Source organism: Xenopus laevis, chromosome 6S (genome assembly GCF_017654675.1).
Source record: "Xenopus laevis strain J_2021 chromosome 6S, Xenopus_laevis_v10.1, whole genome shotgun sequence".
Lineage (NCBI taxonomy): Eukaryota > Metazoa > Chordata > Amphibia > Anura > Pipidae > Xenopus > Xenopus laevis.
Window position 1 is genome coordinate 32756751 of NC_054382.1, and position 27516 is coordinate 32784266.

At 40.9% G+C, this 27516-nt stretch overlaps 1 protein-coding gene across 2 annotated transcripts; it reads left to right on the forward strand.

Moving 5' to 3' along the window:
- Nucleotides 1–25: 25 nt before the first annotated feature.
- klhl7.S (kelch like family member 7 S homeolog) lies at nt 26–26914 on the forward strand. 2 transcript variants are annotated; one of them, NM_001091436.1, is given in 11 exon segments: nt 26–159; nt 11360–11462; nt 13087–13180; nt 17795–17919; nt 18043–18218; nt 19612–19786; nt 21422–21564; nt 21655–21895; nt 22240–22441; nt 22824–22921; nt 24759–26914. In NM_001091436.1, coding segments are annotated over 10 exon segments (1617 nt in total). In that variant the 5' UTR covers nt 26–159; nt 11360–11383; the 3' UTR covers nt 25043–26914.
- The last annotated feature ends 602 nt before the right edge of the window (nt 26915–27516 follow it).

Genomic DNA, 27516 nt, shown 5'->3' on the forward strand with positions numbered 1-27516 from the left:
CGCGTCACAACCATTTGACGAAGGCGCCGAATGTCACGTGACAGAGACGTTCCCCGAGACGTTCGTGACGTCACCCACGGCGTTTTATCTACTGGGAACTAGCAGCTACCATGCCTGCTCTTGTTGTTATAGGAGATTGCGGGCTCGGTTAGTGTGCGGGTAAGGAGCCATTCGGGGGAGGGCAGGGGGCTATCAGGGAGGGGAGCAAGGGTGGGCCTCGCTAAAAGATGGCAGCTCAGGGGCCCGAAAAAAACACCAGCAAGAAGAAAACCGAAAAGAAATTTGCGGCCAGGGAAGAGGCTAAACTGCTGGCGAGTTTTATGGGAGTGATGAATGTCATGCGCAAACAGGTAACGCGGCCCCCCTGCATTCATCCCATTTCCTGCCGGTGGGCACTGCTGTGAGTGTGAAGGATGCCCAGACTCCCATTCATCCCATACTGTCACTCACCATCTAATTCTCCCCATACTGTCACTCACCATCTAATTCTCCCCATACTGTCACTCACCATCTAATTCTCCCCATACTATCACACTCTCCATTTAATTCTCCCCATACTGTCACACTCTCCATCTAATTCTCCCCATACTGTCACACTCACCATCTAATTCTCCCCATACTGTCACACTCTCCATCTAATTCTCCCCATACTGTCACACTCTCCATCTAATTCTCCCCATACTGTCACACTCACCATCTAATTCTCCCCATACTGTCACACTCACCATCTAATTCTCCCCATACTGTCACACTCTCCATCTAATTCTCCCCATACTGTCACACTCTCCATCTAATTCTCCCCATACTGTCACACTCACCATCTAATTCTCCCCATACTGTCACACTCCATCTAATTCTCCCCATACTGTCACACTCTCCATCTAATTCTCCCCATACTGTCACTCACCATCTAATTCTCCCCATACTGTCACACTCTCCATCTAATTCTCCCCATACTGTCACACTCTCCATCTAATTCTCCCCATACTGTCACACTCCATCTAATTCTCCCCATACTGTCACACTCTCCATCTAATTCTCCCCATACTGTCACACTCACCATCTAATTCTCCCCATACTGTCACACTCACCATCTAATTCTCCCCATACTGTCACACTCACCATCTAATTCTCCCCATACTGTCACACTCTCCATCTAATTCTCCCCATACTGTCACACTCCATCTAATTCTCCCCATACTGTCACACTCTCCATCTAATTCTCCCCATACTGTCACACTCTCCATCTAATTCTCCCCATACTGTCACTCTCCATCTAATTCTCCCCATACTGTCACACTCACCATCTAATTCTCCCCATACTGTCACACTCTCCATCTAATTCTGCCCATACTGTCACACTCTCCATCTAATTCTCCCCATACTGTCACACTCCATCTAATTCTCCCCATACTGTCACACTCTCCATCTAATTCTCCCCATACTGTCACACTCACCATCTAATTCTCCCCATACTGTCACACTCTCCATCTAATTCTCCCCATACTGTCACACTCACCATCTAATTCTCCCCATACTGTCACACTCACCATCTAATTCTCCCCATACTGTCACACTCTCCATCTAATTCTCCCCATACTGTCACACTCTCCATCTAATTCTCCCCATACTGTCACACTCACCATCTAATTCTCCCCATACTGTCACACTCCATCTAATTCTCCCCATACTGTCACACTCTCCATCTAATTCTCCCCATACTGTCACTCACCATCTAATTCTCCCCATACTGTCACACTCTCCATCTAATTCTCCCCATACTGTCACACTCTCCATCTAATTCTCCCCATACTGTCACACTCCATCTAATTCTCCCCATACTGTCACACTCTCCATCTAATTCTCCCCATACTGTCACACTCACCATCTAATTCTCCCCATACTGTCACACTCACCATCTAATTCTCCCCATACTGTCACACTCACCATCTAATTCTCCCCATACTGTCACACTCTCCATCTAATTCTCCCCATACTGTCACACTCCATCTAATTCTCCCCATACTGTCACACTCTCCATCTAATTCTCCCCATACTGTCACACTCTCCATCTAATTCTCCCCATACTGTCACTCTCCATCTAATTCTCCCCATACTGTCACACTCACCATCTAATTCTCCCCATACTGTCACACTCTCCATCTAATTCTGCCCATACTGTCACACTCTCCATCTAATTCTCCCCATACTGTCACACTCTCCATCTAATTCTCCCCATACTGTCACACTCCATCTAATTCTCCCCATACTGTCACACTCTCCATCTAATTCTCCCCATACTGTCACACTCACCATCTAATTCTCCCCATACTGTCACACTCCATCTAATTCTCCCCATACTGTCACACTCTCCATCTAATTCTCCCCATACTGTCACACTCACCATCTAATTCTCCCCATACTGTCACACTCTCCATCTAATTCTGCCCATACTGTCACACTCTCCATCTAATTCTGCCCATACTGTCACACTCTCCATCTAATTCTGCCCATACTGTCACACTCACCATCTAATTCTGCCCATACTGTCACACTCTCCATCTAATTCTGCCCATACTGTCACACTCACCATCTAATTCTCCCCATACTGTCACACTCTCCATCTTATTCTCCCCATACTGTCACACTCTCCATCTAATTCTGCCCATACTGTCACACTCACCATCTAATTCTCCCCATACTGTCACACTCACCATCTAATTCTCCCCATACTGTCACACTCACCATCTAATTCTCCCCATACTGTCACACTCTCCATCTAATTCTCCCCATACTGTCACACTCACCATCTAATTCTCCCCATACTGTCACACTCACCATCTAATTCTCCCCATACTGTCACACTCTCCCATCTAATTCTCCCCATACTGTCACACTCTCCATCTAATTCTCCCCATACTGTCACACTCTCCATCTAATTCTCCCCATACTGTCACACTCTCCCATCTAATTCTCCCCATACTGTCACACTCTCCATCTAATTCTCCCCATACTGTCACACTCTCCATCTAATTCTCCCCATACTGTCACACTCACCATCTAATTCTCCCCATACTGTCACACTCACCTGCTAATTCTCCCCATACTGTCACACTCACCATCTAATTCTCCCCATACTGTCACACTCACCTGCTAATTCTCCCCATACTGTCACACTCACCATCTAATTCTCCCCATACTGTCACACTCACCATCTAATTCTCCCCATACTGTCACACTCACCATCTAATTCTCCCCATACTGTCACACTCACCATCTAATTCTCCCCATACTGTCACACTCACCATCTAATTCTCCCCATACTGTCACACTCACCATCTAATTCTCCCCATACTGTCACACTCTCCATCTAATTCTCCATCTAATTCTCCCCATACTGTCACACTCTCCATCTAATTCTCCATCTAATTCTCCCCATACTGTCACACTCACCATCTAATTCTCCCCATACTGTCACGCTCACCATCTAATTCTCCCCATACTGTCACGCTCACCATCTAATTCTCCCCATACTGTCACGCTCACCATCTAATTCTCCCCATACTGTCACACTCACCATCTAATTCTCCCCATACTGTCACACTCACCATCTAATTCTCCCCATACTGTCACACTCACCATCTAATTCTCCCCATACTGTCACTCTCCATCTAATTCTCCCCATACTGTCATACTCACCATCTAATTCTCCCCATACTGTCACACTCACCACCATCTAATTCTCCCCATACTGTCACACTCACCACCATCTAATTCTCCCCATACTGTCACACTCACCATCTAATTCTCCCCATACTGTCACACTCACCTGCTAATTCTCCCCATACTGTCACACTCACCTGCTAATTCTCCCCATACTGTCACACTCACCATCTAATTCTCCCCATACTGTCACACTCACCATCTAATTCTCCCCATACTGTCACACTCACCATCTAATTCTCCCCATACTGTCACACTCACCATCTAATTCTCCCCATACTGTCACACTCTCCATCTAATTCTCCATCTAATTCTCCCCATACTGTCACACTCTCCATCTAATTCTCCCCATACTGTCACGCTCACCATCTAATTCTCCCCATACTGTCACGCTCACCATCTAATTCTCCCCATACTGTCACGCTCACCATCTAATTCTCCCCATACTGTCACACTCACCATCTAATTCTCCCCATACTGTCACGCTCACCATCTAATTCTCCCCATACTGTCACACTCTCCATCTAATTCTCCATCTAATTCTCCCCATACTGTCACACTCTCCATCTAATTCTCCATCTAATTCTCCCCATACTGTCACACTCTCCATCTAATTCTCCATCTAATTCTCCCCATACTGTCACACTCTCCCATCTAATTCTGCCCATACTGTCACGCTCACCATCTAATTCTCCCCATACTGTCACACTCACCATCTAATTCTCCCCATACTGTCACACTCACCATCTAATTCTCCTCATACTGTCACACTCACCATCTAATTCTCCCCATACTGTCACTCACCATCTAATTCTCCCCAAACTGTCATACTCACCATCTAATTCTCCCCATACTGTCACACTCACCATCTAATTCTCCCCATACTGTCACACTCACCATCTAATTCTCCCCATACTGTCACACTCTCCATCTAATTCTCCCCATACTGTCACACTCTCCATCTAATTCTCCCCATACTGTCACACTCTCCATCTAATTCTCCCCATACTGTCACACTCACCATCTAATTCTCCCCATACTGTCACACTCTCCATCTAATTCTCCCCATACTGTCACACTCACCATCTAATTCTCCCCATACTGTCACACTCTCCATCTAATTCTCCCCATACTGTCACACTCACCATCTAATTCTCCCCATACTGTCACACTCTCCATCTAATTCTCCCCATACTGTCACACTCACCATCTAATTCTCCCCATACTGTCACACTCTCCATCTAATTCTCCATCTAATTCTCCCCATAATGTCACACTCACCATCTAATTCTGCCCATACTGTCACACTCACCATCTAATTCTCCCCAAACTGTCACACTCACCATCTAATTCTCCCCAAACTGTCACACTCGCCATCTAATTCTCCCCATACTGTCACACTCTCCATCTAATTCTCCCCATACTGTCACACTCACCATCTAATTCTCCCCATACTGTCACACTCACCATCTAATTCTCCCCATAATGTCACACTCACCATCTAATTCTCCCCATACTGTCACACTCACCATCTAATTCTCCCCATACTGTCACACTCACCATCTAATTCTCCCCATACTGTCACACTCACCATCTAATTCTCCATCTAATTCTCCCCATACTGTCACACTCTCCCATCTAATTCTGCCAATACTGTCACACTCTCCATCTAATTCTCCATCTAATTCTCACCATACTGTCACACTCTCCATCTAATTCTCCCCATACTGTCACACTCTCCATCTAATTCTCCCCATACTGTCACACTCGCCATCTAATTCTCCCCATACTGTCACACTCTCCATCTAATTCTCCCCATACTGTCACACTCTCCATCTAATTCTCCCCATACTGTCACACTCACCATCTAATTCTCCCCATACTGTCACACTCACCATCTAATTCTCCCCATACTGTCACACTCTCCATCTAATTCTCCATCTAATTCTCCCCATACTGTCACACTCTCCATCTAATTCTCCATCTAATTCTCCCCATACTGTCACACTCTCCCATCTAATTCTGCCCATACTGTCACACTCACCATCTAATTCTCCCCATACTGTCACACTCACCATCTAATTCTCCCCATACTGTCACACTCACCATCTAATTCTCCCCATACTGTCACTCACCATCTAATTCTCCCCAAACTGTCATACTCACCATCTAATTCTCCCCATACTGTCACACTCACCATCTAATTCTCCCCATACTGTCACACTCACCATCTAATTCTCCCCATACTGTCACACTCTCCATCTAATTCTCCATCTAATTCTCCCCATACTGTCACACTCTCCATCTAATTCTCCATCTAATTCTCCCCATACTGTCACACTCTCCCATCTAATTCTGCCCATACTGTCACACTCTCCATCTAATTCTCCATCTAATTCTCACCATACTGTCACACTCTCCATCTAATTCTCCCCATACTGTCACACTCACCATCTAATTCTCCCCATACTGTCACACTCTCCATCTAATTCTCCATCTAATTCTCCCCATACTGTCACACTCTCCATCTAATTCTCCATCTAATTCTCCCCATACTGTCACACTCTCCCATCTAATTCTGCCCATACTGTCACACTCACCATCTAATTCTCCCCATACTGTCACACTCACCATCTAATTCTCCCCATACTGTCACACTCACCATCTAATTCTCCCCATACTGTCACTCACCATCTAATTCTCCCCAAACTGTCATACTCACCATCTAATTCTCCCCATACTGTCACACTCACCATCTAATTCTCCCCATACTGTCACACTCACCATCTAATTCTCCCCATAATGTCACACTCACCATCTAATTCTCCCCATACTGTCACACTCACCATCTAATTCTCCCCATACTGTCACACTCACCATCTAATTCTTCCCATACTGTCACACTCACCATCTAACTCTCCCCATACTGTCACACTCTCCATCTAATTCTCCATCTAATTCTCCCCATACTGTCACACTCTCCCATCTAATTCTGCCCATACTGTCACACTCACCATCTAATTCTCCCCATACTGTCACACTCTCCATCTAATTCTCCCCATACTGTCACACTCTCCATCTAATTCTCCATCTAATTCTCCCCATACTGTCACACTCTCCATCTAATTCTCCCCATACTGTCACACTCACCATCTAATTCTCCCCATACTGTCACACTCTCCATCTAATTCTCCCCATAATGTCACACTCACCATCTAATTCTCCCCATACTGTCACACTCACCATCTAATTCTCCCCATACTGTCACACTCTCCATCTAATTCTCCATCTAATTCTCCCCATACTGTCACACTCTCCATCTAATTCTCCATCTAATTCTGCCCATACTGTCACACTCACCATCTAATTCTCCCCATACTGTCACACTCACCATCTAATTCTCCCCATACTGTCACACTCACCATCTAATTCTCCCCATACTGTCACTCACCATCTAATTCTCCCCAAACTGTCATACTCACCATCTAATTCTCCCCATACTGTCACACTCACCATCTAATTCTCCATCTAATTCTCCCCATACTGTCACACTCTCCCATCTAATTCTGCCCATACTGTCACACTCTCCATCTAATTCTCCATCTAATTCTCACCATACTGTCACACTCTCCATCTAATTCTCCCCATACTGTCACACTCTCCATCTAATTCTCCCCATACTGTCACACTCGCCATCTAATTCTCCCCATACTGTCACACTCGCCATCTAATTCTCCCCATACTGTCACACTCTCCATCTAATTCTCCCCATACTGTCACACTCACCATCTAATTCTCCCCATACTGTCACACTCACCATCTAATTCTCCATCTAATTCTCCCCATACTGTCACACTCTCCATCTAATTCTCAATCTAATTCTCCCCATACTGTCACACTCTCCCATCTAATTCTGCCCATACTGTCACACTCACCATCTAATTCTCCCCATACTGTCACACTCACCATCTAATTCTCCCCATACTGTCACACTCACCATCTAATTCTCCCCATACTGTCACACTCTCCATCTAATTCTCCATCTAATTCTCCCCATACTGTCACACTCTCCATCTAATTCTCAATCTAATTCTCCCCATACTGTCACACTCTCCCATCTAATTCTGCCCATACTGTCACACTCACCATCTAATTCTCCCCATACTGTCACACTCACCATCTAATTCTCCCCATACTGTCACACTCACCATCTAATTCTCCCCATACTGTCACTCACCATCTAATTCTCCCCAAACTGTCATACTCACCATCTAATTCTCCCCATACTGTCACACTCACCATCTAATTCTCCCCATACTTTCACACTCACCATCTAATTCTCCCCATACTGTCACACTCTCCATCTAATTCTCCCCATACTGTCACACTCTCCATCTAATTCTCCCCATACTGTCACACTCACCATCTAATTCTCCCCATACTGTCACACTCTCCATCTAATTCTCCCCATACTGTCACACTCACCATCTAATTCTCCCCATACTGTCACACTCACCATCTAATTCTCCCCATACTGTCACACTCACCATCTAATTCTCCCCATACTGTCACACTCTCCATCTAATTCTCCCCATACTGTCACACTCACCATCTAATTCTCCCCATACTGTCACACTCTCCATCTAATTCTCCATCTAATTCTCCCCATAATGTCACACTCTCCCATCTAATTCTGCCCATACTGTCACACTCACCATCTAATTCTTCCCATACTGTCACACTCACCATCTAATTCTCCCCATACTGTCACACTCACCATCTAATTCTCCCCAAACTGTCACACTCACCATCTAATTCTCCCCATACTGTCACACTCACCATCTAATTCTCCCCATACTGTCACACTCTCCATCTAATTCTCCCCATAATGTCACACTCACCATCTAATTCTTCCCATACTGTCACACTCACCATCTAATTCTCCCCATACTGTCACACTCTCCCATCTAATTCTGCCCATACTGTCACACTCACCATCTAATTCTCCCCAAACTGTCACACTCACCATCTAATTCTCCCCATACTGTCACACTCACCATCTAATTCTCCCCATAATGTCACACTCACCATCTAATTCTCCCCATACTGTCACATTCTCCATCTAATTCTCCCCATACTGTCACACTCTCCATCTAATTCTCCCCATACTGTCACACTCTCCATCTAATTCTCCCCATACTGTCACACTCTCCATCTAATTCTCCCCATACTGTCACACTCTCCATCTAATTCTCCCCATACTGTCACACTCACCATCTAATTCTCCCCATACTGTCACACTCACCATCTAATTCTCCCCATACTGTCACACTCTCCATCTAATTCTCCATCTAATTCTCCCCATAATGTCACACTCACCATCTAATTCTCCCCATACTGTCACACTCACCATCTAATTCTCCCCATACTGTCACACTCTCCATCTAATTCTCCCCATACTGTCACACTCACCATCTAATTCTCCCCAAACTGTCACACTCACCATCTAATTCTCCCCATACTGTCACACTCACCATCTAATTCTCCCCATACTGTCACACTCACCATCTAATTCTCCCCATACTGTCACACTCACCATCTAATTCTCCCCATACTGTCACCCTCTCCATCTAATTCTCCCCATACTGTCACACTCACCATCTAATTCTCCCCATACTGTCACACTCTCCATCTAATTCTCCCCATAATGTCACACTCACCATCTAATTCTCCCCATACTGTCACACTCACCATCTAATTCTTCCCATACTGTCACACTCACCATCTAACTCTCCCCATACTGTCACACTCTCCATCTAATTCTCCATCTAATTCTCCCCATACTGTCACACTCTCCCATCTAATTCTGCCCATACTGTCACACTCACCATCTAATTCTCCCCATACTGTCACACTCTCCATCTAATTCTCCCCATACTGTCACACTCTCCATCTAATTCTCCATCTAATTCTCCCCATACTGTCACACTCTCCATCTAATTCTCCCCATACTGTCACACTCACCATCTAATTCTCCCCATACTGTCACACTCTCCATCTAATTCTCCCCATAATGTCACACTCACCATCTAATTCTCCCCATACTGTCACACTCACCATCTAATTCTCCCCATACTGTCACACTCTCCATCTAATTCTCCATCTAATTCTCCCCATACTGTCACACTCTCCATCTAATTCTCCCCATACTGTCACACTCACCATCTAATTCTCCCCATACTGTCACACTCTCCATCTAATTCTCCCCATACTGTCACACTCTCCATCTAATTCTCCCCATACTGTCACACTCACCATCTAATTCTCCCCATACTGTCACACTCACCATCTAATTCTCCCCATACTGTCACACTCTCCATCTAATTCTCCATCTAATTCTCCCCATAATGTCACACTCACCATCTAATTCTCCCCATACTGTCACACTCACCATCTAATTCTCCCCATACTGTCACACTCTCCATCTAATTCTCCCCATACTGTCACACTCACCATCTAATTCTCCCCAAACTGTCACACTCACCATCTAATTCTCCCCATACTGTCACACTCACCATCTAATTCTCCCCATACTGTCACACTCACCATCTAATTCTCCCCATACTGTCACACTCACCATCTAATTCTCCCCATACTGTCACACTCACCATCTAATTCTCCCCATACTGTCACACTCACCATCTAATTCTCCCCATACTGTCACACTCTCCATCTAATTCTCCCCATACTGTCACACTCACCATCTAATTCTCCCCATACTGTCACACACTCCATCTAATTCACCCCATACTGTCACTCTCCATCTAATTCTCCCCATACTGTCACTCTCCATCTAATTCTCCCCATACTGTCACTCTCCATCTAATTCTCCCCATACTGTCACTCTCCATCTAATTCTCCCCATACTGTCACTCTCCATCTAATTCTCCCCATACTGTCACGCACGCCATACAATTTCATCAAAACTCAAAACTGATTAGTCACTGACATGGTAACAATTGGCTGACTGTAAGTAAATGATGTCCAAAGTCTCATGGCACACTGGTTGTTTGCTTTGCTGCCATCTTTCTAACAGAGGAGAAACATCTGTCACTGCTCTTGTTGCCTGTGGTTGAAGTGAATGGCGCAAACTATTGGAGTAGTATTATGTTAGATTGGGAAGAATTATTTTTGAGGTACACATTCCCTTTAAATGTTGTAAACGTTTTCTGAGAGGCTTACAGAAGCAGTAGATGAAACAACTGCCCAAAAGTCTTCCTATCTAGCTAATTACATTTGGTACAATTTAGCCTAAATGGACCCTAATTCATAGTGATCACATGCAATGAATACATGGCTATTAATGAAATATATATTTTTAATAATTTCTTTCATGTTCTTGTTCAGTTGTCCAGCTCTTTACATGTTGTGGCCAAAACTTGAGCAAGGGCCATATTATGTTCAAACGATGATGCCATACAAAGATGTATACACAGGCCATGGACATGCTAAGGACCACTGAAAAACCCTTGAAGGGTCACAGTCAGCCTGTGTCATCTCTACAGCATCACTTCTTTTCTTGTGTTTGTTCTGTTTTATCTCCTTGTTTTTAACTGATTTATTCTATTTTTTAAAGAAAACCTTGTGTGATGTCATTCTTATGGTGCAAGAGAGAAAAATCCCTGCTCATCGTGTAGTTCTTGCAGCTGCCAGTCATTTTTTCAACCTAATGTTTACCAGTGAGTATATTTAACATATTTGATAAATCCGTAACACAGCAAAGATAAACACACTTTCAAGAATATATTTAATGGTTTTAACTGTATTGAATGTACAAGTGTAGAAACGGATCATCCTGATGAGGGAGGGTGCCCCCCCGAGGGTGCCCCCCCCCCCTCCGAAACGTTGAGGGTGCCCCCCCTCCGAAACGTTGATTTGTTTGGTGGCATAATAAAAGGAGTATACTCCATGACTGCATAACCTCGTGTGTGTGCAGATCCGTTTCTATACTTGTACGTTGCTAAGGGACCCGGCCGGGCCAATGGAAGAACGCACCACCATTGCAGTATTGGTGAACTACAGGTGTGCGGTAGGAAAATTACATTTTAACTATATTGAATCATTTTGGTTTGGCCTAGGGGGGTACAGTTAAAGTTTGTTTTTCTTGTTAGAATCTGAAATTTCTGATAAAAAATATTGGTTGTTTTAAATTTAACTTTCTTAATTTTGTCAATTTAATTCAGAAAAATATTCCCTGTTTTTTTTTGTTTTGTTTGTTTGTTTTAATTACATTCACTTGAAATTGTCATTGCCAATGGTTTGATTTATGGGCAGATATATCATAAGTTGTACCTTGGGTTTTGTGGTAAAAACCAGGTTTTGCGATATTTGAGGACTGTTGCCTCCTGCTTTTCTATTGTGAAAGGGCTCCTTGAGATCTAAGATAGTGGTTATGTTATGCTATACAGGTGTGGGATCCGTTATCCGGAAACCCATTATCCAGAAAGCTCCGAATTACGGAAACGCTGTCTCCCATTGACTCCATTATAATGAAATAATCCAAATTTTAAAAAATGATTTCCCTTTTCTCTGAAATAATAAACCTGTAGCTTGTACTTGATCCCAACTAAGATATAATTAATCCTTGTTGGATGCAAAACCAGACTATTGGGTTTATTTAATGTTTACACGATGTTCTAGTAGATTTAAGGTATGAAGATCCAAATTACAGAAAGATCCCTTATCCGGAAAACCCCAGGTCCCGAGCATTCTGGGTAACGGGTCCCATACCTGTATATACAGTAAATATGGTGCATAGTCTAGCCATACCAATGTATATCATAGCAGTATGTGGATTCCCCAAGCGCACATAAGATAGTGTAATGTTAGTACATACCAGGGCAGTATGTATTTAACCCCATGTACTTTGGGATCATATATTTGAATAGTCCCTGTACAAACTGCAGCTGTCTGTGTAGAACTGAAAGTGTATGTGACTACCCAGCAGTCACAAAGCTTTTCCTACCATTTTACATGCAAATGTGATGTTCATATTGGTTTTGCTATTTAGCTTCTGTGAAACATTGGGTCATGCTTGTCTATCATGGCATTCCTGCTTTTGTTTGCCTGGGGCCTGTTCCCATTCACACAGAATTTTATAACACCTTGTTTCATGGTGAGAGCTGCATTCTGCTGTACAAAGGCCTAGCAAAGGAACCTCCTGAAATAATACAAAAGACCAGCTGCCACCATAACCAACATGAGGGATATGGAGTTTTGTTTTACTGTTAATCACACACAAATACATTTACATAGATTTGGTTGAGCAACATTCTTTTCATTTTTTTTTTTTTTTTAATAAAGCCAACATGCTTGAATCGAAATCCTTTGAGGTGGAGCTGAAGGATGCTGAGCCTGATATCATTGAACAGCTTGTGGAGTTTGCATACACTGCAAGGTAATGGCAAGTAGCCCTTCTCGCTTTATGTCCCTGGTGAGAATAAGTTCATTCCAAGCTACACGTTGAAGTGTAAACTGCTGCTTGCTGAAAGCAAATTAAGAAATGTGAGTTCACTAAGCTTACAAGGAGAAAGAAATTGTATGGCTACATATCAAAATGATGTTTTAGACTAGAGTGCAAGCTCCCTGTACCTCTTTTATTGGTTTTATTTGTGTATGTTATTTGTATTTTCAGTGTATACTATGAATCCACAATTTGGTATTCAGCTGAATCCTTGGTGAAAGATTCCGCCGAATACAAAAACGTATCCTAATTTGCATATGCAACTTAGTGTCAGGAAAGGAAAAAGTGGAATAAAAAAATCTTCTTTTGTGAAAAAAAAGTCATGTGATTTCTGCTGGAAAAAAAGGGGCGAATCCTGGATTCGGTGCATCCCTAGTGTATACACCCATTTATTGTAGCGTTATGTGGAATATGTTGGTGCTTTATAAATACATGTTATTAATAATAGAAATCTGCCTTTTAGTTTTCCATAGACCGGCCTTTAGTATAAACTTTTTATCCACACAGAACATTATTATGCAAAAAACGGTATAGTTTGGGTTCATGGCTTGGTCTGACCGGCTACATGCCCTACCTGTGCCCCTAAAACACTTTTGTTTTTCCTTTTAAAGCGACAGTTAAAGCACACTATACTTGAATCTTTTAATCAATTCTGTTTCTTTATTAAATCAGGCCGTATGCCTTTTTAGAAGTCTGGCCAAGGGAGAGTTTTGAAAATGCCAGTCATTTTTTATTGAACAAAAAAATTAAGAAATTACCAACACACAGGACTCCATGCAAGCGGGATAAACCCTGCGTGTTTATTGACGTGTAACATTTTGGGGCACGCCCCTTACACTTGTCTAACAAAGGAGCTTGTCCCCAAAACGTTACAATTCAATAAATATGCAGTGTTTATCTTGCTTGCATGGAGTCCTGTGTGCCTGTAATTTCTTCCTTTTTCTGTTAAATTTGGAGGGTGCCGATCCCTCATACTGTGCACCAGATCAGCCTTTTTTTTAGGGATGCACCGTATCCAAGATTCGGTTCGGGATTCTGCCAGGAATCGGCCTTTTTCAGCCGTATTCGGCCAAATCCTTCTCCTCAGCCAAACCGAATCCTAATGGGGAGGGAAATCACGTGACTATTTGTCACAAAACAAAGAAGTAAAAAATGGTTTCCCCTTTCCACCACTAATTTGCATATGCAAATTTGGTTCGGTATTCGGCTGAAAATTTTGCAATGGATTTGGGGGTTCAGCCGAATCCAAAATAGTGGATTCGGTGCATCCCTACTTTTTTTGAGAGACCAGGGTTTGCTGGTGGGTTACCATTTGGTTCTTATTGAACAAACCATAAACTTATAATATTTAGTACACAGTGTTCATTTTCTTTAATTGTAATATTAAGTAAAGATCTGTGCTTGCTTCTTGTACTGAAAATGGATATCAATAACATGCTTCAAATGGGATTTTTTTAAATAAAAATTATATTTCATCCCACCCAGGTTTGGGGAACAAAGTTGGGTTTTTATGTTTTTTGTATAACACTTGGTTGGTTACCTCTACAAAGATGATTAGACTTGGACACTGTAAGCAACAAATCCATACAAACACCACAGCAAAATGGCTTTTCTCTCAATAATTTCATGGAATGTAAGGGGCCTTAACTCCAAATTTAAAAGAAGTCTGATGTTCAGTTATATAAAGAGGCATCCACCCTCAATATTCATCCTACAGGAAACCCATTTGGTGGGGCAGAAAATATTGGCCCTAAAAAAGCCATGGGCGGGTTGGCATTATCATTCCACATACTCCAACTATTCAAGAGGAGTATCAACCCTAATACTCAAAAATCTTACCTTCGAGCTGCATAAACTGCACTCTGACCAGTACCGTAGGTTGCAGATCCTATATTGCCACCTCTTGAACAAACCACTAATAATTGTAAACCTATACATACCCCCACCATTTGCAGTGTCCATCCTAGACCAGATTAGCAACAAATTGGCTGAATTCCCTACCAGCCCCTTTTGTATACTAGGGGATTTCAACTGTTGCATGTATCCCTCCATAGACAAGCCTAGAAACCCCCACTAATCTTGCACAGTGGATCGAAGCTCTCCAACTAATAGACTTGTGGAAACACCCAAATGCTAGGGTATACTCATGCCATTCACTTTACTCACAAATCCTTCTCAAGAATAGACCTAGCCCTAGCCTCCCCAGGGGTCCTCTCTCAAGTAACACTGGTCCAATACCTACCCCAAGTGCTTTCAGACCACTCACGCCTCCAACTAACAATCCGCTGGAACCCACCCCGCTTGGCCAGACCCTGGAGACTGAGCCCTTTCTGGTTGCGGAATGTAACAGTGGCCATCCTGAATGGTAGTACTTACAAAGAATACTGGGAGCACAATGACAACTCACAGGCAACCCTCTGGGATGCCTCCAAGGTGGTTATGAGAGGAGCCCTCTCTCAAGCCATAGCTAATGCTAAAAATTAAACCAAAGAACCAGTGACAGAGGCGGAGAATCAATTGCAAACCTCCGAAGCCGAACACATTGTAATCCCCACTACGGCCTCTTACCTTAAACGCACGTTAATCGCACGTCCCTTAAGAGAGTGGCAGCAGAGCTCACTAACTCCTAGCCTACCTATCTAGACCACAGACCCCCACTTCATAGTGCAACAATTCTTGCACGGTATTATAAAAACCTATACTCCTCCAAGGCCACCTACACCAGGGCTCAATTATATGCAGATCTACTCATCTACCTAGCGGACCCAACCAACTCACTTCTTGCACTATTTCAATTGGTGAACAAATTAGGAACCTTTTCAGGACTACAGATTAATTGGGAAAAATTTGTACTGTTCCCTATTGATACTAATCAACCACAAACCCTACCCCCAGGGACCCCCCTACAATGGAGCCAACATTTTAAATACTTAGGGATATTAATACATACTGACTTGGGCAAATTCATCAAATTAAATATAGACCCAATTATTTCCTCCTTTAAGACTAAAATAACCCAATGGACCAAACTGCCGCTTACACTCAGGGGGAGAGTAAACCTCATCAAAATGGTTAATTAAATATCTAAGTGACCTTTTACACACGGCATATCCAACCTACAGCCAAATCCAAGAAAAGATCCAAGACACAGCTCCCCTTCAATAAATACTTTCAGCCGAGACATACATTTAAATCTCAATTTGATTCTCTCTCCCCCGAATTAACCTCTCTCACTATAGAGGAAATCCTCCACTCCCCTAGCCCGGTTAAACTAACTTCCAACATCTACCAAAACCTGTTGTTAACAGGCCCAAAACCGTTCAGAACAGCAGAGGAATGGTGGTACCCCCACATTCCTGAACTCACTTCTAATGACTGGGAAAAAGCGACAGACAATATTTATAATCACTTAGTCTCAATAAGAGACAGGCTTATTCAATACAAAACTTTCCATCACTGGTATACCTAGGAAAACTCCATCTGATGGCACAAATACTTACTGATTCCAGCCCTAGATGTGGCTCGGCCTCTGCCAACTTTTACTCACATGATTTGGTCCTGACCCAAATCTACAGATTTTGGTCCTACGTGATAAAACACCTGGCAAACAATTAGCCTTTCCCAGAGTGGTCGCTCCAGCAACATGCCTCCTGGGTGTTCTGGATGAAATAATACTGGTGAAACACTCTAGAGTCTTATTTAGAATACTACTTTTCTACGCCAAAATATGGTAGCCATGAACTGGATGGGCACCACACCTCCTACTTTAAAATCCTGGAAACTACTAGTCGGCAGTGACCCCTCTGTACAAAGTAACATATGAAAACAGGGGATCACATACCAAATTTGATAAGGTCTGGGGCCCCTAGAGGAGCTTAGGAACCACCGCTTAGCAACCACCTTACAAGTTTAGCTTAGACCAAGGAGATCATTAATGTGAAATGCCGCTCTATTACCTTCCAGTATGGGAAAGAAACAAACAGAAAACCTTGCATAATATTGACCATAGAGGTAAAAAAAAGCTATAAAACTCACAAACTTGCACATGTGACCCCAAAACGTTCCTTCTGCCAATTTACTGTAATTATGTTATTTTAGTCCTTGTTTTTATTTATTTTTGGTTTTGTTAAATTTTTTTATCTTTTCTGAAAACAATAAAAAATGTACCTTTAACAAAAAAAATACTTATATTTTATAAGTAGAGTTGATGTATATAGGGGCCTGTTTATGAAACTAAGAGTACGGTAAATTTGTAATTTAAGTTACATTACTGCATTTTTGCCACATTACACTGTGTGCAAACAAATGTATTTAGAAAACTCCATAATTCTTTTTTGTGAATGTTTAGTGGAATGGTATTTTTCCTTGTCATTTCAGTAGAAATCTGTCTGGTTTTTTTCCACATTTTTTTTAAGGTTTTAAATTCTGTATTATACACTTAACAAACTACGGTATTTAGAATTTGGTGGACTACTTTTTTAAATTAGTGTTTAGTTTTATATTGGTTTAAAATTCACTTTCAGATAAAGTTATCTTCTACCTCCTTAGAATTTCAGTAAATAGCAACAATGTACAGTCCTTGTTAGATGCTGCCAATCAATACCAGATTGAACCAGTAAAGAGAATGTGTGTGGAATTTCTCAAAGAACAAGTTGATGCTTCTAACTGTTTAGGTAAGTTGTGTAAATATAGAAATTCACAATACATGTATGTAGACACGCATTTGTGTTTATTAATATGTACTAAAAGCAGTTAGCCAATTTCTTATGCCTCTTTGTTTACCTGACATTCTGTAGGAATTAGCGTTTTGGCAGAATGCCTTGACTGCCCAGAGTTAAAGGCTACTGCTGATGACTTTATCCATCAGCATTTCACCGAAGTTTATAAAACAGATGAATTTCTGCAGTTGGATGTAAAACGAGTTACTCATCTGCTGAATCAGGACACACTCACTGTCCGTGCAGAGGACCAGGTAAATATTTGCTGTCATATGAATCCATCATTCCTCTTGGGTATTTGCAGTTCGTGCACCGGAGAATAAAATGATTCTATGATTAAGTGTTGTGAGAACACGAAACGCGTAAGGCTGTGATCCACACTTGTACCTCAATAAAAAAGACTTGTTTTTTACTATTACTGCCTGGAGGACTGCTGTTTGAGTGCCTACCCTAGAAAACAACACGGTGATGTAAATTTCTCTGCCATCCATATTCCAATTTTATGGTGGTAATAAAACAGGAAAACATGATCTATAAAGCTCGGGAAATATAGTTTGCTTAAAGGGGTTGTTCACCTTTGAGTTAACTGTTAGCATGCGGAAGACATTGATATTCTGAGACTATTTGCAATTGGTTTTCATTTTCTATAATTTGTGGTTTTTGAGTTATCTTTTTATTCAGCAGCTCTCCAGTTTGCAATTTCACCGATTTGGTTGCTGGGGTCCAAATTACCCTAGCAACCATGTGAATAGGAGAGGGCCTGAATAGAAAGATGCGTAGTAATAACAATAACTGTATAGCCTTACAAAGCATTTTGTTTTTAAATGGGATCAAAGACCCCCATTTGAAGCTGGAAAGAGTCAGAAGAAAAAGGCAAATAATTAAAAAAATTACAAAAAAAAATAATAATGAAGGCCAATTGAAAAGTTGCTTAGAACTGGCCATTCTATAACATACTAAAAGTTAACTTAAAGGTGAACCACCCCTTTACTGCCTATTTGTGAATAAAGGTCCCCATAGACGCAAAGATTTCTCTTGCCGAACGACCGATTTTTAGCGAAGTCCGACCAATCCTTCGAAATTATCGTGCGTTTAGTGGGATTCGAACGATTGGACATTTTACGTTTTTTTTTGGCCGACATCTGTCAGGAAATTGATCGGCCAGGTAAAAAAAAATCTTTGTCGGTTCCAGTGCAATCTATCTACAGGGCCAAGCAGACAGCTACCCTTTGTTTTCCTGGCAAATTGGTCTTTTTAGTTGATGGACAATTCGTACGATCGTTCCGAGATAATAGTGGTCTCACGATGAGGATCGGATATTTTAAAAATCTTAACATCTATGGCCAGCTTAACCCTCAACAATAGCCTTTAGGCAAATGCCACATGGGGCTGATTATTTGCCTGCTCATAGCTACAGGCCAGGAATTAGCGATCTTTGGGCATTTGCCTTTTTCTTGTGACTTCACCCAGATCCGCTGTGTCAGCCTGGGTGCAGACAAACTGCTTAAATAAGGGCCAGCAAAAACTGAAAAACAATACACTGTAATATTAGAAAATTGATTTGTAGTATAATGCTGAGATATCAGGCTAACACTTGTCAAGAATTTGTACAGTAACTAAAACTTTTCTGGCTCTTCTTCTGTTTAGGTATACGATGCAGCTGTTCGATGGTTAAAATACGATGAGCCAAACCGGCAGCCATACATGGTAGACATTCTTGCCAAAGTCCGGTTTCCTCTTATTTCCAAGAACTTTCTTAGTAAAACTGTTCAAGCTGAACCTCTGATACAGGATAATCCAGAATGCCTAAAAATGGTGATAAGTAAGTTCATTTTAGGTTTTATACAGGATAGATTCTGCCTGATAAGTCAGCTGTTCTCTTCTTACTATTATACGGGTTTGTTTGCCGTTAAAAAAATGTTTTTACAAATTATGTGAATGTTGTTATTGTAAGATTCTTGTTAGATTTTTGAATTTTTTGTTGGGTTGTAAGAATTTTATTTGATCAAAATGTTACTTGGGGGTACTTGAATTTGGGGATTTCACTGCATATTGATTGCTAGGTGATCAGAACAAACATGTTCATTATGCCCAAGGAAAATATTTTGCTTTCCAAGTTAGTGAGCAATGAAGAGCAATATAAGGAAATAACTAAAACATGGCAATTTGAATTGTTTGGTAGTGTAACATACCAGAAAATGTCTGTATCTTTTGTGTGGTTTCTGATATATTGTTCCTGGGGACTATATTTTGCAGGTAAAATTGCTATGCAAAAAGAATGGCCACTTCCATGTGGTTGTAGCACCCTCATACCTGTCCCTTTTAATAGTGATCTTTAAAATGATTAGAGTTAAATCACCAGAGATACTGTAAATTGTTTTGGACCACCATATGGGGTTTACCTTAAAGGGTTGGTTCACTTTTATTATGTTATATAATGGGCATTCCTAAGAAATTTTTCAATTGGTACACTGACTCCATCTAAAAAAAAATTCTCTGTAAGGCTACTGTAAGGCTACACATGTATTGTTATTGTAATATTATATTATACTATTCGTATTCCAACTCAACCATCTAAAAGCTTGTGAGGTCATCATGTCGAAGGTAATGTTTAAACTTAAATTCTAGTTTTTGAGGTTTGTTTGTATCAACAATATTATTCATTTGAGTTTTTCATATTTGGATTTTTCATATATATTTTTTTTAATTCTAAAATGACACAAATCCAAATTTTGATAAGACACCTGTCACTGACATGCTTCACCTTGAAAAACCATTGTTGAGCTGAAGCCTGCCTAGCAATGTAAATAAGGCAAACATTTCTCAAAAACCACTGAAAATAAAAAAATAATTGCAAAAGTGCTCAGAGAAGCACCCTGACTAAGTAAACCGCAATTTTTTTATTTTTAATTTTTTATATTTAGAACCCCCTTCAATTTACCCTCCATTCCCAAACAAGGCCAGAGAAAGAACTTCCCTTTGTTCTCCCAAGGATTGTGTGCTTACTCTGTTGGCAGCTAATAATTGCCTACAATTCATCCTCTTAAGGTTATTAGAAGCTCAGTGGGCCCAGGCAGATTGTATTTAGGTGTGAGCTGTATGTTAGGTGGTCACATGCTTCCCAAGTACTGTTACTTGGGTAGTAACTTGTTGAGAACTGGTGTAGTTGCATCAGTGCTGTGGATAACCTGCACACATTTTGGCTGGTTAAAGTTGTGGCAGAGGCCAAGCTAAATTTGGCCACAACGTATTGGCCTAGTTAAACACTATTTTATAGTTCCATTTTTACTTGTTGCCCAAGTAATACACCTGGTGGATGGCACTGCCCCCAAAGCTTCCTCACAGGTAGTCTGTGACTTTTACAGAGCCCATGGTGTGATAATACAAACTGTGTTGTCAGGGTGACAGGAATCCTGATCAGGAATGAAATATACACTTATAATCTTCCTTCTAACAGGTGGAATGCGATACCATTTACTCTCTCCAGAAGATCGAGAAGAGCTGGTAGAAGGAACTAGGCCAAGAAGAAAGAAACATGATTATCGGATTGCATTGTTTGGTGGATCTCAGCCACAGTCCTGTAGATACTTCAACCCTAAAGTATGCACTTTTTTTCCCACTGCACCTTGCTCTGCTAATTTGGGGGCTTTTAGATTTTTGTGTATTAAATTCTTTTATGCTTGACCACAGGATTATAACTGGTCTGACATCCGATGCCCATTTGAGAAGCGGAGGGATGCAGCATGTGTGTTTTGGGATAATGTGGTTTATATTTTGGGAGGTTCTCAACTGTTTCCTATAAAGCGGATGGACTGCTACAATGTGGTAAAAGACTCTTGGTACTCCAAACTGGGGCCCCCTACACCCAGAGATAGTTTAGCTGCCTGTGCTGCCAAAGGCAAAATCTACACATCGGGAGGCTCAGAAGTAGGTGAGAATGAATTGATTTTGATAAAGCTGAACTGTGACCCCAAAGAAAATACCATCCAGTATGTATGTACTAAAGCTTAGCCACATGCATTGCATAATGCATGGGGGTAGGTCTAGAACAGTGTTTGCCAAAGTGGGGTAGGGGTGGAGGCAACCAAGGGCAAGAGAAGCAGAATTTCCTGTCAAGTGGTGTGCAAGGAACCACAGAGAAAAAAATAAATCATTTTTAAAATGAGAATTTGTTTGCTAAAATAGACACTTTTGGAGCCATAATTAGCCTTTCTGTATAAAAGGTTTCCAGATAAGGAATCACAATTAACGTGTGTTTTTGTTTTTTCTTTAAAGGAAATAATGCCCTGTATTTGTTTGAATGCTATGATACCAGAACAGAGAGCTGGCACACCAAGCCTAGCATGCTGACCCAGCGATGTAGCCACGGAATGGTGGAAGCAAATGGACTCATCTATGTATGTGGTGGCAGTTTGGGAAACAATGTCTCTGGAAGAGTATTAAACTGCTGTGAGGTGTATGATCCAGCAACAGAAACGTGAGTATGACATACAAAAGATAAGTTAATTTAGAGACATAGGCCAATCTAAGCCAAGAAACCCCAGAAGGCTTAGTTTTACCTTTTCTTTGAATGGTTGGATAGATTGGGTGGAGGAAGCATGGCTGTTTGGAAGCCTATATTTTTAAGGTAAATTTTATTAATTTTAACAAAGCAAAGCAAATTAAACCGAAAGACAAACAAAATGAGATACTGTTTCATAAAATGTACTACTTCATGCTGTCTACATGAAATTATGGTACTGTACATGACCGATCCATTTGTGAAGCTTGATTTGAACTGGTTCAACAAAATAAGTTTTAATCGTGTGTGTGTGTGTGTGTGTGTCCTCACTGAACACATCTCAATTTTTTATTTACAGGTGGACAGAGTTGTGTCCAATGATAGAAGCTCGAAAAAACCATGGATTGGTGTTTGTAAAGGACAAAATATTTGCTATTGGTGGTCAAAATGGCTTAGGTAATTTTGTTTTTCTAATTTCCCTTCATTTTGTGTATATATTTATGTATATATGTGCTGCTTGATTGTGTTTTTTTTACCCTCATGCTGGTTTAGAAGTTGTAAAGCCAGTTTTATGGTCAGAGGGCTTTTAGAAGGAGTAATCAGAGCAGTATTTTACATTTTTGGTAAACACCAAAGAAATAACCTTGGAATTATCTTCAGGTTCTTCACTATGGTCTTATGAGGCAAGCTTGGACTTAGGTGTAAGCAACTGGCTGGACAACTTCATGGTACATTAGTCAACTTTAGAAAGATGTAACATCATTATTTATATGTAATGATACCAGATATGAGTATCTTCCAAGATCTTTTTTTCCTAAAAATTTGTGTTTCCCACCACTGTACTTAAAGAAATAGTAACACCAAAAAATTTAAATGTTTTAAAGTCAAAAATATATTGTACTGTTGTGCTTTGCTTCATAAACTCCAATGGTTTATATAGCAAGCTGCTGTGTAGCCATGGGGGCAGCCATTCTATGCTGAAAAGAATAAAAAGGCACAGGATACACAGCAGATAGCAAGCTCTATAATATACAATGTGATTCTTTAGTTTAGAACATATCTGTTATCTGCTGTGTTTCTTGTGTTTGAATGGCTACCCCCATGGTTAAACAGGAGCTTGTTTATATAAATTATAGTACAGTTTCTAAAGCAAACACACCAGTTTTGTCAGTGCAGGGCAATAGTACTTTATATTTTCATTAGTTTAAAACACTTTTTGGTGTTACTATTTCTTTAAGACCAATGAACCCTCCTTCTTTTAAGGCCTTCCCTCTGTTGGCATTTCTAAAACCGAATGAGGAAACTGCTTTTTATGAAAAATACTTAAATCAAAATATATTTCATATACTCGTTTTGCCTGTAATACAAGTGATATCAAAGGATCCTGCATGCTAAGGATTTGATATCTGGCCAAAAAAATAAACTAATCAGGAGTACATCATGTGAAAAAACAAATACATAAATATAATAAAAATAAATGCATACTTGAAATGTAAAACTTTTCAAACAAGCAGCATTAAACAAATGAGCATTATTAAAGGAGAACTAAACTCTAAAAATGAATGTGGCTAAAAGTGCTATATTTTATATACTGAACTTATTGCACCAGCCTAAAGTTTCAGCTTCGCAATAGCAGCAATGATCCAGGACTTCAATTCTGTCACAGGGGGTCACCATCTTGGAAAGTGTCTGTGACACTCACATGCTCAGTGGGCTCTGAGCAGCTGTTGAGAAGCTAAGCTTAGGGGTCATCGCAAATTATCAAACAGAAAATAAATGAGGTTGGCCTGTAATATAAGCTGATTCTACAGTGCTGATGCTAATTGCACTGGTTTCTGTGCTGCCATGTAGAAATTATCTGTATTAATTACTAATCAGTCTTATATTGTGACATTTCTATTGTATATGTACTGTATATTGTGAGTGGGTCCCTAAGCTCAGTAAGTGACAGCAGCACAGAGCATGTGCAGTGAATCAGCAGAAAAGAAGATAGGGAGCTACTGGGGCATCTTTGGAGACGCAGATATTTACTGCTAAATGGCTGAGGTTGCCTTGGGCTGGTACAGATGTAGAACATTTCTAGGATACTTCTTTAGTTAAGCTTTAGTTCTCCTTTAAAAGCAAACCAAATCACTTTAATCAGCTGGCGTTCTACAGCATAACCTATTGGGGGGGGGGGAATGCAGTAAAAGTTAAATGTTTGATAATGTATAAAGTAAAGGGAATACAATTGTTTAAGAAATAAACTGAAATATTATGTGCTGGTAACTTTCACTCATCAATCTACTACTAGGTGGTTTGGACAGTGTGGAATATTATGATATTAAGCTGAATGAATGGAAGTTGGTGTCTCCAATGCCTTGGAAAGGCGTGACGGTAAAATGTGCAGCCGTTGGCTCTGTAATTTATGTCCTTGCTGGTTTTCAAGGCGTTGGTCGTTTAGGACATATCTTGGAGTATAACACAGAAGCTGACAAGTGGATAGCAAACTCTAAGGTTCGGGCCTTCCCAGTGACCAGTTGCCTGATCTGCGTGGTTGACACTTGCGGTGCAAATGAAGAGACTCTGGAAACCTGATTAAGCTCACGAATCTTGGAAGCAAATAATTGCTCCACTTATTAAAGACTAAGATATACAAATACTTTTCATTGGCGTCTGCTCTACGTGAAGGAAAGAGAGACCTGACAAGTACTGTGACATTGTGGATCGTTTAACCTTGGTATCAGAACCATGAAGGAACTAAGAATGGAATAACACGCAAACTCTATTGTCAGAGAAAAAAACACGGAAAGGTGGTTTAAAGATGGCTGCCACTTTGTGTGTGTGTGTTTTTTTTTTTGTTTGCACTTATTGGCGCACCTTGGATATTTGAGGACGCATTATATTCTACTGTTATATTTTGTGTTTTTGTCCTGTTGCTTGCTTTTCTTGCTGACTGACATTTTCATCTAAAAAGACCAAGTCGGTCATGCGCCAGCGGTTCCAGCTAAAATGTGTTGTGTGTCCTAGTGGTTCCGTTCATTTTAACTCTCAAACAGTGACGCTTCCAGATTTGTATATTACAGCCTAGAAAACAAAGTAACCGATCTATAGGAACCCCAGTTGTACTTGCAGCCTTGTTATGGTAGGGTGATGTAAGATTTTGTCTAGAATCAGGAGATAACCACTTACTTTTCATTAAAAAATCTTGTTGTTTTATTGTATAGTCCGTTGTTCCAGTCATTCCCAAATCAGGTGTTGTATACTGTTTATATACCATTGAGACCGTGCAGTCTTCATACTTGAAACTGCCCTCTGTTAGTGATGGTGGTTGTTGTCTAAATTCTACCCCTTTTCATATAGGAAATATATTTTTTTCATTCAGTATAAACATAAGCATATGCAAAATACTTCTTATTAGTAAGAGCACATATTCCTGAGAAGCTTGGAGAGTTAGTAAATATTTTAACTTTATTACTGTGCTCTCTAACATTTTCTGGTGCAAGCTGATGAGCCCCCCTCCATCTGTTTTCCCTTGTTAGAACCAACAGTCTCCGAGGTTTCCATTAAGTCACAAGTCAGATGTACCAGGAGATAAAATCTGGGGGTGGGGAACACCTTATTTAAACATTTACCAATTAAGTGTGAGTATATATATATATTATTAGATGCATTGTGCCTTTATTCGATGTTGCTTTGCTGAATTGTGTTATCTTGTGTTGTACAACAAAGATGTTTCTAAGCTTGATTTTTAATTTTGCATTAGCGATACAACCAACAACTTGAATGACCAACATGCTTCTCTTGTTGTGAATCATTCAGATTTTTTTTTAGACAATACAGTACTGCTGGTTAGTTGAACAAAAGCTTTTGTTTGTTTTGGAGTAATTAATCTCCGTGTCCTTTGCCAAAGCTGTGTATAATTACACCGCAATGGGCTGATAATTAACAGCCCCTTCCCTTTATATATAAATATGATCAGCGCAGACTATTTTCTTAAAAGGGATACTGTCAGGTTTGGTTAAAAATCATGGGTTGGCTTCGAAGAGACGGTAACTAATTAGCTGCTCCCCTGTTAGAATTGAGACCCATTGCAGAAATATTATTTGACTATTCACATAATAGGCAAGGGGAGCTTTGAATACTGAATCCATCACAAATGATTCCAACCCGTGTCTACTAATTGGCAAAACTACCCAAGAATATAAAAAAAATCAGCATACAAAACAAAATTTTTTAGTTGTCCAGTGGTATAAAGTTGTGTGATTGGATTTGGTTCAGCCAGGAACTCGTGATTTGACCAAATTCAGGAAAGAAAAGGCTTCATTTCAACTGAAAATTGCGGGATTCCGTGCATTCCTAATAAAGAGCTGGTTCACAGTAACATATTTTACATTTCCTTTTAGTTATCTTGTGTAGGCATGTTTTATGTATTTGATCATGTTTATATTAAATGACTGTTCTCCGAAACATTGTGTACATCTTATTTTAGTGCTTAGGGGGTAATCTGCTACTGTATGTGCGCCAGAACTCTGCGGAATGTATGCAGTATATGTCTTCATTTATTTGTTTCCTCTGATTTGCAGGCAGTGCAAACATGTTCGTTGCCATGGTTTTTTTTTGTGAAGTGTGAACAGCATGTGAGGTGTGTGTGTGTGTGAGAATTTAATAAATTATAATGCCTCACTTTAAGATGGCTCGTAGTGCAGTAAGATCGGTTGCCACCTAGACGGTATTTCACCAGCCCAGCCGGTAAAATACCAGCCAAGGCCAGGATTGGTACTACAAATTTAATGGCAATGTAGCTGCTGGTAAATTTGTAATCACTAGTCAATCACTAGTAATCTGCTCCCGGCCTGCCTCCGATCCGCCCCCAGCCAGCCCCTTTCTTCCCTTCCTAGCTACAATACTTACCAAATTCCCTTCTGATTCCATGTCCCACTACTCTGCTCCACCCCTGTAACATCACTGACTTGCCCATTTATGACAGTCTTCCCACTCATGTTTCCACCCACCAACCCTGGCCTGTAAAGCTTTCCCAAGAAGATGGCAACTCTAACAGTAAGCATTTA

Excerpts from the sequence above, each read along its gene's own strand:
- klhl7.S (XM_041567137.1), top strand. The coding sequence starts at position 228 with ATGGCAGCTCAGGGGCCCGAAAAAAACACCAGCAAGAAGAAAACCGAA. Across the intron at positions 17,920-18,042 it reads TGATGCTTCTAACTGTTTAG|GAATTAGCGTTTTGGCAGAA; the intron begins GTAAGTTGTGTA and ends GACATTCTGTAG. Across the intron at positions 22,442-22,823 it reads TATGATCCAGCAACAGAAAC|GTGGACAGAGTTGTGTCCAA; the intron begins GTGAGTATGACA and ends TTTTATTTACAG.